The 16,931-nt window shown below is 37.0% G+C and overlaps 1 protein-coding gene across 1 annotated transcript; it reads left to right on the top strand.

Moving 5' to 3' along the window:
• Positions 1-522: 522 nt before the first annotated feature.
• Positions 523-10,200, top strand: LOC131790100 (gamma-aminobutyric acid receptor subunit beta-3-like). The gene is made up of 9 exons (XM_066159317.1): positions 523-655; positions 3,756-3,877; positions 5,201-5,268; positions 5,587-5,798; positions 5,918-6,000; positions 6,899-7,021; positions 7,816-8,216; positions 8,437-8,499; positions 8,938-10,200. The coding sequence occupies exons 1-9, from the start codon at positions 552-554 to the stop codon at positions 9,190-9,192; spliced, it is 1,431 nt and encodes a 476-aa protein (XP_066015414.1). The 5' UTR covers positions 523-551; the 3' UTR covers positions 9,193-10,200.
• Positions 10,201-16,931: the final 6,731 nt, after the last annotated feature.

Here is a 16,931-nt window from a genome sequence, read left to right as displayed (position 1 = left end):
GACATTATTATTAACCTGGTCTTATAACTTACATCCTTGCTTTTTCAATTTTTGTGGTCATCTTCTTTCTTGATTATACAACTTTATAATAATACTTCATTATTTTTCTTGCCCAAAAAAAACCTAGAAGCTTTGCTGTCGGCAAGATGTCGTGTTCATCAGGTGCTCCTATTCAAATACATTGATAAAAAACAGCAAAATTAATCTTAGTTTTGAAAAATGCATATTTCATGTATGAAGCCTTAGCGTTCTCGAAATGACTCATTTTGATAAAATAAAACCACTCTAAAGCACTTTGATGTAAATTTGACATTAACACTTTCATTAACAGTTGGCATTGATAACAATAACATCCACAAAGGAAATGCCGTTGAGAAGGCAAAATGCACAAGATGAATTTTCATGACAAGTCAAAAAACCTCAAAGTAGCTAGCAGATAATACTGATGCATTATTTAAAACCTACAGCCGCTTGCTTTGTTTAACCTTATCGATCCAGACATAACTGTTTCATCTACTCGCCGAAGGCTGTTTCATTCTTTTTCGTGGGCGATGTTTAAATTTTATCGCAAAGCGTTTGGTGTTCACCTGTGTAGTTTTATGGTATTTGCGAATATCTGTGCCATCAAATCATCGAAAACAGATGATTCCAAAAGGTAAGATTAACGGACATTGTTACGTTTTTTAAACTGATATAAACGATAAACAAGTGTTACATTAATAAGAGGTAGGTAGAGATTCGTTCCCCTTTAAGCAGAAATATTAAGATAAGGGATAGATTTTTTGTCTTTACAACGTATAATAAATAAAAAGCTAACCTTCCTATGGTTCAAGACACACAGTAACACGGCTCTGATTTGCATTACGCTGTTTATAATTTGCACTGATAAACAAACCGACTGACAGATATTCGGCAAATTCAGTATTTTTGAGTGAGTTCTAATGTTTGGTGTGATAACAGCAAATTATTTGGCAGGCATAGATACGAAACATCATCATTAAGTCTTCTTACAAATATTTTACTACATTAGTGAATTTTTCAGTAAGTCGGGCAGTGTTTCAGGAAGGTGACTTCACAAACAAATTCGATCTAGGTATTTTGAAGTTTTACCTGTGTCAATGATGATTTCTTAGACATGGTTAATTGAAATCATTACCGCTTCCTTACTTAAATTTATCACTGCTCCATAGTACAAACTGTGAATAAGACTTTATTTAACACTAAGGAAGCTCAAAAGATTTTACTTCTGTGCGAAGTGTTTAAGAAGGGTGAAGGGTGTTAGGCCTTTTGGTGTTTTTCCTGTTTGAATGGCGATTAAGCGAGCATTTTAACTAATCTACTAATTCCCAAAGGAAGACATCATCTGATTACAGAATGCCGCAAAATTTTCACAATTATTTTAGATACTAATGTAAGGACATTATGACAAATTTCGCCATTGTGTTCACCATTAGCTGGATGACGACTGCAACATCAGCTAAACCAGAAAGAAATATTGCACAACAGAACGACAATTAATTTTCCGAAAACGTTCACTGTAGTAAACGTTGTCATGTACCATAGTTTGAAGACAATTCAAGAATGTGCGCCATTGCACCACTTTTTCTTGTTTTAGGTAAGTCGACAGTGAACGTTTCCTTTTCAACAACCGAAATGAAAATTTTCTGTTTACCCTAACCTATAAATATTTAATACCGAAAATTAGCAGCGTTTAGTAATCCCCATCGTTATTCGGTTTCCGCAAGAATTTTTTGCGGTCGGGTGCTAATTACCATAATAATTACATCCGTCAAAACTTGAGCATAAACTTAAAAGACAAGTCATATTTTGAGTATCACCGCTTTTTTCCGATGAATTTCGGAGTCTTTGCTCTGATTATGACCTACATTGAAATAAAAATGATATCAGATATCCCAAGCAAACACGCACTCTTGGGAAAACCAACTCATATGCTGACTGTTGAATAACATCGTAAAATAATTTTTTTCCGAATTCATTTCATGTTGTTTTGAAAACACTGCAACATCATCGCTCTAATTCTGAGAACTACTTTTATTTAAGGACAGAAAAAAAAGTTGTGGCTCAAAACCATATTTATTGTCAGCCACTTGTAATCTAACCTGAACTTGGAGCAATTATGAAAATGAAACTTTCGGGAAATAAGCACAATTTTAATTAAACTCAGTGGAACTGAAAATAACATATCATGTTCCAATTTGTTTGACTGATCTACACACACAATGAGGAAGTCCTTTAAAATGTTTTCCACGCGGTAGTACCCGTTTTTAGCTCGGCCAAATGCACTATTTTAACGAGGATCTGAAAATAACGAAAATCAAGTCCATCTCCAATTCGTTAGCACCCTGGTTGAATGCCTCGCAGATGAAAAGAGTTGCGTGGTTACTAAGAACTACAAGCAGCTTTCAGTCGCTTTCTTTAACTGAGAGCAGTATCAGCCGAGGGTTAGTATCCAACAGATACTCCATATGTCAGTACATTTAAATAATCCCCAACGAAATAGCAAATCAAATGTTCAATTACGTACGGATGGTGAATACAAATTTTTAATAAGTACCTCGCCGACTACGCCATTAACCATACCGTTACTTTGACTACAACTTTATTATTCAGAAATTTTCTTATCCGATTACTGTGGTAGCGAATACGCATTGATCACCGCAATAGATTTTGCTCACGGCCTTTCATGCAAGGCGATTATACCAAACAGCCATATTCACCACTGTACATAGGTTTTGGTAAAATATTTTGTTGTAATTAATGGAGTTAACCATAATTAAAAAGCTTTCAGGATGGCCTCAGAGAGCCTAAACCCTCTAACACCAAATGAAACGTATATCAGGCAATTAAAATTACACAAATGAAATGCCACCAGCATTGTTTCAAGTACGCCATCACGGCGTTTCTGTATTGAAGCTTACAAAGTATGAACTTCATGTTTCCTCTACGTTTCTAATTGTTTAAGGCAAATTATAAGTTATGAACTTGACCCGATGAATTAAAAATATACATAGAAGTGAAGGTTAGCATTGATGAACATCGATTTTTCTCGAGAGCATCAATTCTGAGTTAATGTTACCTGATACAGTCCTCGCTGTGAAAGCTTTTTCAGAAGAGGATATTTATTGAATGAGTGCTGCTAGCATCTTTCTTAAAAAATACGTCTTTCCTTCTACATTGTGTAACATTAACCGCGACAAGTAAAACACAAAGAAATTTGAAAAATTGAGAAAAGAACTCCTTTGATACGGTGAACAATTAAGCTCGACTGACCTTACTTCCAAGACGAGTCATCATAAGATAACTCCCATTTTATGGTTTTCTTAGGAGGATCGTGAAATTTTGCCCAAGTCGACATTCCACGCGGTGTCGATTTTTTCCAAAGAAAATCGAACAAAGGTTACATTACACGGAAATCAGAACACTCGAGTCCAAAAGGAGAGTAGAATAATGAAAAAAAAAGTTACATGCAATTAATAAATCTGCGCATGGTGATGCCTTCGAAGTGAATGCACTCTAATTTTGTTTGATAGTCTCTTTCACGCCTCAAACTCTCTGTTAACAAATCTCTCATAAGCCTAAGCATGACGTTCATGGTAAAGTCCCTTAACGGGAAAACTGATCTCTAATTTTATATAATAGTTCCTTTTCCAATGATCCCTTATCGACCTTGCATAAAAGTGGCGGAGACCTAAAGGCTAAATTGTATTTTTTTTCTTAACGGCTCTGTTCTTCAGAGCTGTAGACGTTGATATCACAGATGGGACTCTACCCCCTTTGACTGAACCTCCCAATGCAACAGCTATTCTGGACAAAATGTTTTTCAACTACGACAAAAGACTCAGGCCCATGTATGGAGGTAAGATTGATTCTCAGGTGATCCAGAAATAACTTCTCTCTCTTGATCAAAGCAGAAGATCACTCTACTCCAAGATGCAGCGAGAAAAAAAAATACAAGAAATACTCTTCACGACCAAATGCATGCAATTTTGTCTCCACTACAAAACAAATAACACAGTAGTGTACACCAAATAAGTTTATTTAGGGAAGCCTGCCGAGAACCATATACCATATATGAGAACTGATATACCATATACAATCCTGATATACAGTCAATTCCTTACACATTAAAAAAAAGGTATACATTACTAACATGCAAACTTCACCAAGTCTGGATTAACAGAGATGGGCAACCGCTTACAAGGACATAACTACGGTTATACAGAGGCCAGAAAAAACCTGCCAGAAAAAACCCCTTTGGGGAAAAACATGACAGGAAATCTGGGTAGGAACCATGGCCCAAACTCAGAGCAGTTGGCAGCCTATCCTACGAGGCTTCACAGCTAAAGAAAATATGTTTTCAAACTAAAATAAATTTGTCATCAGCCAGAGGTGAACGGTTGGTTCTGAGGCCTAGATGGAAATCACGTGCTATACTTTCCCTAATATACCACTGCATCATTACCCATGATGCTCGGGCCTAAGGCCCAGGCCTTGTCGTATCTCGTGCCGACAAAATATTTATTTCTGCCTTATTCGCAGACTCATTCGTCAGAAATACCATTTTGTTCTGATTATAAAGTTCCGACTGAAAGAGGTTCGCTTCTTATACGCGCACAGCTAATATTTGTGCCATTCAAAGCTTTCCTCGGCGACTGAAGGTGAAAATATACATATCATCGAAAAGTGAGAAAGTATTCAGAGTTACAGATAACTACTTTTACAGATTTATGTTAAAGATGCGAGCTCAGAGAGACGAGAGAACCTTGTAATGCCTGTTGTTATCATCACTTCTCCCTCAAAATCAGAAATTGATTTTGGGTGGCAATATTCCATACATTCGTGAGGTCAACAAAAAAATAAAATGTTGGCAATGATCGATATGAAACGCTTTGAAAATCGAATGAATAGAGGGGGTAAGTTTCTAAAGAAACTGTGGTGTCGCGTAGGTAGGCAAATATGTCTAGATAATTTGGTTTTATCAACTGATTCATTCGCTCTGACGACAGGCTAACTCTCGAAATGTCAGCTTTGAAACTCTTTGCGGTGGCCGATTTACATCATCAACTCAGTTGATAGAACCAAATGTTTACTTTAAAGATCGGCTTGTCAAGTCTATGGCTTTTCTCCTCCCTCTGTTTAAAACTGCTAAAGATGACACCATTTTCACTGCTGTTTTTAGGAGATCCTGTTTACATCTACGTATCGCTGGGTTTCCTCTCCATAAGCCATGTGACGGAGGAAAATATGGTAACTAGATTGCTTTAGTTACGTAGCTACCACGGACATCTATTCAATGATTTCAGGGTATTGTGAAGACTACGTTACCTGAGCCCCGAGTAAACTACAATTAATTACGAGTTATCCTTCGCGTTATTCTTTAGTCACAGTAACCGTTAGAAGGAGATTGGTTAAAAGCAGACTGAAGCAAATCAACTTTCATTTAGTCAGTGAGGAGGCTCAAGTGAGGCCGCAAACACCTAGAGGATCTCACATCTTTTTAAACGATGCAATCACTCGTGAAAGTATACAGCAATGCTTGTTGACGAATTATTTTTTTGACAACAGGAATTTAAGGGGGACATCTACATGCGCCAGTTCTGGAAGGATCCACGATTGGCCTACGGTGACAAGAACTGGACATTAATCCTTCAAGGAGATATTCTCAACAAGATGTGGTTTCCAGATACGTATATCGAGAACGCTAAAAAAACAGCCATCCACGATGACACAAGAACAGTCATTGTGTTCGGAGACGGAAACGTGTTTTATTCCGTAAGGTACAACGTGAGTTGGAAATTGTTGAAAAGAATTGGCTTCGCGGATAATAACCTTACTTTAAATTAGGATGAAAACGGATGAATAAGATGACCAATGTATATCTGTGTTTTTGTTTCAGGGTCACAGTGAATGCTATGGGATTAATGGATTTCAAAAACTACCCAATGGATGTCCAGCTATTTTTCTTCAGAGTACTAAGTTGTAAGCAGAGACAGATATCTTTCCATCTTTTATTGCGCTTATTGCTCGCCAGTGCATCAGAAAACGTCAGAAATAAATAAATGTTTGATGATACTTTCTGATGATGACCATCAGAAATGTTGACGTAATCGTATCGATGGTGATTAACATTAATGATGTTAATAGGACCGAGTGGAGTCCAGTTCGGTCTGTAATTACTCAAGTGATTACAAAATCAAACAACCGCGAAGCAGGAGTCCGATTTGTCAATCACGAGTATGATTACAGTACGAATTGGACGACACTAAGTCCTGTTACCCATTAATCATAACCATTACAATTTCCAGAAAAAAGTGCAGTTCTTTAAAAAAATATATCCGGTAGAGGCATTATCTTAAGTAAAACATTTCAATCTCCATTTTGAAAACCCAAAGTAAGCTTAATAACAGCAAAATGTGCCCATATTGGCAGTGAAACGTTCAATTAACAAATTAGTTTTGTATCTGATTGGCAAATCAACACAACATCAAATCCAAACAAATCAGGTGAAACTAAACAAAATTTTTGAAAGGAGATGTTATTCAGTGAATGACAGAGGCGAGCTTGGAGAAAAAGAACTCTGAGTTCTCCCAATGGGGTTCAAACCTACGACCTTCCGATTAGCACGTCAGATGCTGTACCACTGAGCTATAGGAGAATCAAGACAAGCTGGGCCGTCCAACGATGTCCATGATGACAAACTTCCTGCATGCTCCTAAGATAGGAACGTGGATATGTAAAGCTTATGTGCAATTCACCATCTTCATTTACATCATCAACAAAATTCTTGTTTTGCATATGCAGTTCTGAAAACCTTTATACAAATAAGATGCATCGATCGTATTCATTAATTGATGAAACCTTTTAAATTTATTTTTAGACGGTTTTGACATCACTCAGATACGATATAAATGGATTGATGTGTCGCTTTACAGTACAGACATGGCAGAATTCTTCGTCATGAATCAAACACTTGCTAGTGACAAGGTTAAATATATGATAGGCAAGTATTGTTTTCTTCGTCAATGGAACAGTTGATAATATCATATTTTGACGGCTGCATCGCTCTCGAAATGGGTATAGTCTGAGTCTAGCTTGATGGTTTCAGCTCAAATCGCTCATGTTGTGTTCTTGGTTAATACACTTCTTCTACCAGCACCACTCTCCATCCGGACTGATGGTGTTAAAGTTAGGTTTCCACCAGCGGATTCTCTGGGAAACCATGGATTAGATAGTTACCTAAAGGGGGAACCTCTCTCCATTTAAGCTGGAAACTCTCAAAGACTGAAATGTATATTCTAATATTTCTTCCTACCATCCTTATTTAATCAAAACTTTGAACTTGATTCGATTTTGGAAGCTCAATTTGATAACTTAGAGGTTAATTGCACACATCATGCTTCTAATTAGACTGTACGAAATGCAAGTTTCCCCATCATGCTTGCGGATGATATTATTCAGATCGAGGGTTCATTTTCTCATGAAAGAAATCTCAACTGTTCTAATTGATGGATAAATTATTCCAATAATCATTTCGTCTCCGAACTTTTGTCAAAATGATCAGACTCGTAATTAACGAATCGAACTTCCATTTCGGGGCTGTCTCAGTTTGATAATCACTCTCATTATCATAGTCCCCTTCACTGCCACTATAAGAAATGTTACGCAACTCTCCCCTAGAGAGTTTTCTTGAGGGAACGTTTCGTAATATTTCAAAGAGAGGCTGAGAAGGAGAGTGGTGAGACCAAAGCCTTCCATCGTTCCTATTACCGATTTTAATTCTGAACAATTTTGCAGGTTGGTTCGACTATCTTGACGTCAACTTCCACGTTCGAAGAAGGATCGGTCATTACGTCATACGCATATTCTTTCCCTGCATCCTTTGCACAGTTGTATCGTGGCTTCCATTCTGGATGGATAGGGGCGAGATCGGTGATCGTGGTGCTCTAGGCATTACAACGCTGCTGACAGAAGTCTTCCTCTTGCAATACACCAATGACTCCATGCCACGAGTCAGCTACGTAAAAGCCGCTGATCTGTTTTTGATTGTCTCTTTTGCTTTTACCTTTATGGCTTTACTGGAAAGCGTCATCGTATACAACTACAAAAAGAGATTTTTCATAGCGGAAAGCGCTCAATCAAAATCGCTGACTGGTGGAAGAACGTTTTTTCGTAAACGTGCTTTCAAAGTTGACGAGGTTAGTTAAAGTGTTTTTGTAATTTGAAATAAGTTGTAGGATTTACTGCCGACCTGTGTTCATGACACTCCTTGACTCATCATGACCATATGCCAACATGATTTACCGTCTATAACTATTTATTTTATTCCAAAAGTATTTGTTTTGTATATATGATATTTTTGTTCGCCGCTGTTATTCCAGTGCGATAGACTGCTATTTGAAATTCATTTATTTTCAGGTTCGTAAGGCAGACACTGTCCACATAAATGGCTCATATATTAACCCGGCAGTACATGCTGAGGTGAGAAAAACATGATTTATGATATTTGTGCCAAGGTGTCCATCTGTATGTCTGTCATTTACAGGTATTATGTAGACCAGTTGTCATTCACATAATGGTCGAACTGTTTCTCTGGTCGTCTGTTAATCCGTCTGACATATATAATGCATCTGTGCACGTCCTTACACTCTAACGAGGGGGCTAACTCTCGGAATCCCATATTTCGAAACTCTTTAGTTGGCCGGTTCACATTATCAACTTAATTCATAAAGCCAAACTATCTTGTCTGTCCATCTGTTCGTTATTGTATTCTGTTTCCGCGCTTAATGCACAGGGATGTCTGATTATCTTTCGACCATTCGTCTCTTAACGACGATGGTACAATGAAATGCCGTTACACAGTTGTGCAATGAAGTATAGAAAGTCACTATATAGTCGTTACTTATTTTCAATTTATAGCAAGAAGACCTAGCAAGTCCATTACCCGAACTTCAAGAAACTAAAGCCCCTTGGAAAGAACCAGAGGATGAAAAGCAGAATTTTCCCAAATGTTCCGTGCTGTCAAAATCGAAAATCTACAGCTACTTCACCTGCGTCAAGAGTTATTTCACAAAGAACGATCTTAGTTTTTTCATCGAGATGTCCTCCCGTATTTTATTTCCCCTCATGTATGTCGGATTTATCGCCTTTTTCTTCGGAAAATATGGAATATAAAGTTGAGAACATAGAACCTCTGCACAAAAGTTGTAAGAGGCATATTTAATTTACATTTTTTTTTTAAAATAACTTTTTGACAATTAAGTGCGGAATAAAAATTTAAATAGTGCAAGAAACGCCAAAGGAACAAAAGAACCAAATATTGAGAATTGAAGAATTTAATTTTCTGATTTGCTTGATTGTAAAGGCATGCAAACCTAGTGACTGGAAAGCAATTTGGAGTGACTAATTCACGTTAAAGATCATCTGATTACTAGCGCACACATCCTAATATCCTTCACAGCTAGTAGGTGTAAAACCAAGACACACTCGATATGATAGCAATAATGAGAGTGATAGTGTCTGGTTATAGACGAATGAAAAATTTCAGCAGAGCTGATTTTGTCGTCAAATAGGAGATCTTTGGGGTAATAAGTAACAAAATACGTGTTGATACTTAAAAAGCTCAAACTAAAATAATTTACAAGGAGTAGCGCATTGTGAACGCTCTTTTGTCTAGGTAATGACTCGAGGTCCGTACCTCAAAAGTAAGTTTTCTTCTCTCTCTTCGTAAGCAGCTTCATAAAAATATTTACAAGCTAGGAATTGTAACCATTTAGCATAAGCTAACTACTTATCTTTGGGCGTGCACCAGTCTACAAATTACGGTCTAAACCGTAAATTGTCTTATTGAACTTTGCAGGTTTCAGTTTTTGATTATGAAGGCTGCTTTGCTCTGTTATATATCTCTGGGCTGTAAACATATCCGAATGTATTCCTTATCAAATTCTATCTTCCTTCGTTGAGAACTTTCACAAAAGAAACCCCGGTTCCTTGAATAGTAACATTCCAGTCCAATAACGACTACGAGGACTCGAATCTATACTAAGACTTCTTTTAGAGTACAAAATATAAGTGATCTAGAACATAACGAACATAGAATTAGCCGAAAGCTCGAACCTAAAGGTTTGCCGTCTGTTAGTAACATTATTGTAAATATGGAATTGTTGTAAATGTATTAATGAAAACCTGCAGATCATTGCCTTGTACTGTTATTAAAATAGTACTTTATCTAAGATCTCAGAACTAAAGTTTGATAATATTTATGGAACATACGCATCGTTTAAGAATTCTCTAATAACTAAGTGCGCTTCTTTCCTCTACATTATTACCTGCGGCACCCAACTTTCCTTTCGAGCCCACTTCAAAATAAACAAATGTTGAATAAACTTCTTTATTCTCTCTAAAGAAACATTATGTTTACGGTAACAAAAACTGTTTAAGTCTTTTAAATTTAATTTCATAAGTTTGGCTCTCGAAAGAAGTTTGCATTAACTTTAAGGCTAACTTCATTCTGTTCATCGGCTTTGTTTCCCCTTTTGGCCACGAAATTAACTAAAGGTGAAAATTAAGAATCGGCCAATGCCCTCGTCCCTTTTAACATGATGCTATGAACTCTAAACCTGTTCATTACCTGGAGTCGGAGTGACTACTCAGGGAAATATCCCTTGAAAACATCATTGTTTGCACAGTTTTAAGGTGAAAAGGTGATGAGGAGAGAGGAGAGAGGAGAAAACCAACTTTTCAACAAGGTTTCATTTAACAGTCAGTCAGTCCGATCTAAAACCAAAACTGTCAGGTAGGCAGTAATTAAAATTAATGTTAAGATCTCGGAAGTCGAAAGTTTAAAGAAGTTACCTTACACTTTGGTGGTTTTCCATTGCCATGAAAAGTTGCCTCGAAGTAGAGATTATCAGAATATTGGTTAGCTTAGCTAAACAAACCCTACAGGGGCAGCGAAAATAGGCCAGCAAGGAGTATGGTTAAGGATGCAAACGATAAATACTTATTGCAAATGACTTAAAGAAATTAGTTTAGAGCAATAGAAAAACACCAAAGAGACAATAGTAAACAAAGAAAGAAAAGGGATGGCTGAGGACTGAGAAGATTGACGCTGCTAATTGTAAACGGCTACAAAGTATGTATTAGTGTGGCAAATTAGCAAAACACCAACAGACTCTTGCAGAACCAATTGCAAGAAGAAACAAGGGTAGCTGAGAATGGATAAGATTCGTAACGATTGCAAACGACCAGCTCAGAAAATTTGGGCCGACTAATTTTTATCCGCTCTCCACAGAGATAAGTGATTTAAAGTCTGTTGTTTTGAATGAAATTAAATATCTTGAAATCGGTGCCGGTTAATTATCTGTAATTATTAAGTAGAACATGAAACAGATTGAATTGTTCTTTCAAAGCGAAAAAGCAAAGCGTTCCGCCGTTGCCGGCTTCACTACGGATATTTGGACTATTTTTAAACGTGTTCAGTGAATGGCGCACTAGGAAGCTGTGGCACGCAAAAATTTCTCGCATTTTAACGGAGAAATATCAGAATTAAAGAACGATGATATATTTTGCAGAACGTGACGTTTTAGGGACCATATCTAGAACAAAAGAAAGGCCTTTCAAGAAATTACATAATTGCTCACTGTTCAGACGTTTAATTCGAAAATTGATTGATTATATTAGGAAATCGGTAATTAACACTTTGGTAAGAGGCTTAAAAAAGATTGTCGGTTCTTGTCTTGCCAATTTTTACAGAGTGAAAAGTTAAACTCGCAGAGCCTTGGCTGGTTCGTTTTCAAGAGGTCTAATATCAAGATGTTGAAGGTTGAGGATGTTTTTCAGGCTCAGAGGAGAAAGATAATGTAGCACCGTGGTTAAATTTCTTAGATTGTGTGCAGATGTATGCAAATATCTTTAGGTTTTAATTTTAATTATTTCCGTGGCTCAATAGGCCTAGCAACCCGCAACTAATTGGTTTTAATATAGATTCCCTGAATTGGTAAAAAAATAAACCAGTCTCAAAACGGCTTTGAGAAAGTCACGCAAACAATGTTTAGTAGTGTGCGCGACATGTCCAACGAATGAACCGCTCCTTGCCGTAAGGAACCAGACGTCAAATAATCAAGGAATAGTACAAGGAAAGGTAGGCAATTTTTTTTCAAGATTTGACAGCTATGTAACTGAATATCGCATGAATCAGAAGCAAGATGAAGAATTGTTAAGGTTAACCTCTCACCCTGAATGTGTGTATATGGTTAGCCTCTATTTTCTCTGAGATTGTAGTTACTGTTTTTCTTCGACCAACATTCCGCCCGTGACTTCTGAGGACGACAACATCCCGTGATATTACCGGAAATAGTTGATTTCTCCCCTGGAAAGTCGATATAATAACAATAACTCATCGGCAGACGGTCAAAATATCGAGCTTTTAACAATAATAAAACTATGAATAGATTTTGAATGATCAGTCAGTCTGAACTCCAACCTCTTACACTGCCTTATTCTGTTGCACTGGGATGCAGAAAGCTAACTGAGACATACGATAGCTGAAAAAACCTGTTTGAAACATTTATGTTAGGAACGATGCCAAATTTCATTGCAATTTACGGATAATTGATGTAATTCTCATGTTTCTTGGCATTATTGCCATAGCAATTTAAATACTCTGCAACGTTTACAGCGCAGAAAACGAGTTTCTACTGGATGACATCTCTTTCGTGAGCAAGTGAAATTCGCATCACGATATCATTAGTGATCTCACAGTCATCTTCGCACAGGTATCCCATTAAGGCATTTAACAGGTTACCCAACACGGTATAACTTTGCATTCTAAAACGTCGCGAGAAAATAATGAAATCATTGTTTTCTTTTGTAAATATAATTGCGCAAATGCAGTCAGGGATGAAGGACTTCTTATCGCCTGGTACATGATTAATATTCAGGTAATCCTGGAAATAATATTTCTAAAGGGAAGCTGGACTTGAATGTATGGCGCATGATGTGCAATGTGTGCCCATACGTACGGAATTGATGCCGGAAGTTGATATCTCTTAATCAAACAATGCAACCATTGTTTTACATAAGGCAAAAGTATTTTCTCTTAACTCTGAAGAGATGCATTGACGGGAAGAAATATATGTCACTGTCAACCCCTTTGAAAGAAAAACAATGTCCGTCGTGAAGTTTGTGTGCATGCTTGCGTGAGTGGGGATACAGGAATGGTGGAGACAGTGATAGTCATCTGACACTTTCAAGGATCATGTGATTAAGTTTGAGCAAGGCGTAGATTGAATTCCTCAGGCTTTGTTAGCCTGTTAAGTGTTAGAAAAATGTAGAAATATTTCGTATCATTTAATGTTAATCCAATTCATGAAAAGACATTACAACATTTACGCCCCAAGCTGGACGAAATCTTATAAGTTCTTTCGATTGAAAAAAACTTTATTTTCTAACACAAAAATATATTTTTTTTGAGTAATAAGGGAATCTGAAGGTCATCGTGATCGTTAGTTTGAATTAAATTTAATCTTTCCATTCCTTACGACTCTGGTTACTTCTTGCTTCATGAGTGCTTGTCGTATCTCTTTTTCATTTTTTGATATTTAACAGTGTCCTTCATGGGGTAGTATATCGTCGCAAAAAAACCAACAACAACTACAACAACACACGTACAAAAAAAAGCAACAAAAGAGAGAGACTCATTCTTTGACTCTTTAATTTTTTCTGGAAATTAAAATCTACGTGACGTGATTCAAAAGCAGCAGAATACGCTTAGCGTAAGGTGACTGTATAATATACGCGTGCCGTTATTCTGAAATCCATCGAAAATTTTCTAGACCTACTATCTAAATTGACCCTTTCGAAATAGTACACCGGCTTGCTGAATTCTGTGAGGACTTTCTATTTGTTAATCTGACATTGGACAGAATATATAATATAAGTTTGGCGGGAGGTAAATCCTCTCTTAACCTGTCCTAAGAATCTTAAATCATGTGCTATCTTAAATTACAAATATCATCAATTTTAATAAAATTAAGAAACGTTTGAAATTGTTACGAGATCATCTGCACTTACTAAACTGCTTGAATTAGTCCACGTTTTCGCTTGGGATCTATAAGTTCGTCTTAAGAATCTTAAATCACGTGCTATCATAAATTATAAGTATTATCGATTATCAAAAAATTAAGAAACGTTTGGAATTCTTACGAGATCATCGGTACTTACTAAACTGATTGAAATAGTCCACGTTTTCGCTTGGGATCTATATGCTTACCATTTTAAAATCCAGAGATCACAAACAAGGGCATATTGAAGTGTGCAAATAATCAGAGGCATGGATACTCCAATCATCAGTGACTGACTTTATTATCAAACACCAAGGGACCAAGATGTGTACGTAACAGTAGGTGTAACTATTTTTAATCTGTCGTCGCAAATGAGACGATTACCGATGATACATCTTTTCTTGACACGTTTGGTACTAATCCATTTTCCATTGGAGATAATTTTTGTGCCTTACAGTAGAAGGAATATACTATTTCTTCCTGAAAATGTACATGAACCCATGAAGAAAACCTTAACTTGAAAAGAAAGTAATAGACTTATTTCTCCATAGAACATATCTACTGCTTACTAATGTATTAGCGATGCAATATTCACATTGATTGGCAGTTTTTAAACTTAATTTGCAGACAGATACTGTTAACGGGTGGTGATGCTCCCTGGTATTGCGAGAGTTTTCCTTCCGAGACTTTTATCACAGGAAGGATATCGGTAACGCCTTCATGCAGTCTTAAATCTGTTTTACTGGGGGCACATTCGTCAAATTTCGAAGGTTCCGCCTCAGATACACTTCGCACCTTACAAGGTGCTCCAACTCAACATCGTGACTTGCTTTTTAACCTTGTATCGCGGACTCCAAGGCTAACAAACCAAAAAAAACAGTTTTCATCTTATTTTATTCGTATCCTGGCCCTAGTTGAATCACCAATTAGATCAGGCAGTGATAAGTGCGACGCCGATATATAGACGAACAGACAAAAAAAAAAACCTTTTCCTAAGCCACTGCATACCTACGCTTTGGTTGCCCTCTGCTTAAGAGCTTTCGAAGGTCAAAAGACTGAGACATTTCAACAAGAAACAAAACAGCACTGATATTGGTAAAGGGACTTTGCATATCTGCGTTTTGTTCGTTAACGTGCTATGTTTCTGGAGAAGAAAAACTCTCAAAGTTTTCCCTTTCCTTGTATCCACAACTCAGATATGTAGTATTAGTGAGGGTACAGTTTAGAGAGTTGGTTCTGTGGTTAATTTTCAGCAATTGCAGACATAAAGGGACTGCAGAGGTTCTATTTCTGTAAGTACTCTAATTAACAAATGATAATGAAAACAAAAGTTTCTCTGTAAAGCTTGAACATAATGCCCTGAGGGTAAACACATTCTTACAGATACTCCCGAAAAAAGACCTAACAGCTATACTTGGAGCCTCTCTAAGACAGTTTTGAATTTTGTCAGCCTTCTTTCAATCTTTTTGAGGGAATCAAAGTTTAAAAGACACACCATTGTCGTGAACTGATACGCTCGCACGTGCCAAGCTCCTGTGTAATGCACTTAGTACAAAGTTCGCATCAATGTCATACTTATGGGACAAGGATGCTCATTCATTTAGGCGCCAGATAATAATGACCATTGACCTGCTTTCGTATTCTTATATTGAGTCCCTAGACTTAAATATTGTGCAAACTTTCCTATGTCACGCTATGGTGTATTTAAGGTAACCAAATTAAGGTAGAAATGTGTACGAGTTCATATTACTTGAGCGATTATGGATCTGAATAAATCTTACAGCAAATCATAGAGACGCCATGATTTCCCAAGCTGCTAAAAAATTTACTTCTTCTAACAAAATGGACGGATTTGATCGCCATGCAAAAGCGATAACAAATCTGTACCATGTTTTTTAGACCCCATCCATCCTTTGCAGGATATAAACTTATAAGCGTCGAAAAAGAGAAGATGCAGTCCATTAAAGTCGCGCACGAGAGACTCATGTCTTCGGATTCTACACTCCGATGCTCTATCACAGAACTAAAAAAACGTCGATGGAAAGATAGGCGATTAGGTACTGCACGCAGCTAGGATCAGCGATTTTAAAACTCACATTCTCTCCTATCAGTCTATGAAACACGACCTTTGGTAAAATCTTTCCTGACTGTTTCATTATTCACATTAACACTACACTAAATTCACATTTGCAGGCTTATCTTTAGAAGGCACACTGATCAAGACACTTTTTATCGTTGTATATAGAGCAAAGATTAGGCCGACGACTATGTCAGGGGTCGAATTCCATTCTTACCAATTTTTGACAGGTATCCCTTAACCATCCAAATTGCAAATGTTTTTATATCTTTGCACCAAATTTCTCGATCAGTATTTCAACCAAGGTGCTGTTAAAACCGAAAAGGGTCTCAATTTCCATCTCCCTGCGAGGAGAGTGCCAGACAGTGTGAATGGGGCTTTAATCCAAATCATCGCGACAGCACTATTCAGCTCTAGTCTGAGTTTCTCAGTTACTAACTACGTGTCGGTATGACGAGGTGCCAATGGTTTGGAAAAGCTTTTGTGGTCAACATAGATCATTTTTTTATAACATGAAAATGATTCCGCACATGACCACAGGAGTTCATCTATCTTTGAATAAGGGCTTTCTCTCATTTTTTCTGACAGTCATTTCCTTTCATGCTCGCATAGTCCTTTATTAAAATTAGTTTAGTTTAGAATCAACTATTTATCTTCATTGTTAGCATCAATGTTTACAGTCATCATTGTTTTGATTGTTCGTTGTTTTGATTGTTATTTTTTTAATGCGAATACTAGAAAAAAATCACATTTATACCCCTTTGAGTTACGAT

Source organism: Pocillopora verrucosa, chromosome 12 (genome assembly GCF_036669915.1).
Source record: "Pocillopora verrucosa isolate sample1 chromosome 12, ASM3666991v2, whole genome shotgun sequence".
Classification (NCBI taxonomy): Eukaryota; Metazoa; Cnidaria; class Anthozoa; order Scleractinia; family Pocilloporidae; genus Pocillopora; species Pocillopora verrucosa.
This window is presented reverse-complemented; position numbering and strand designations above follow the sequence as displayed.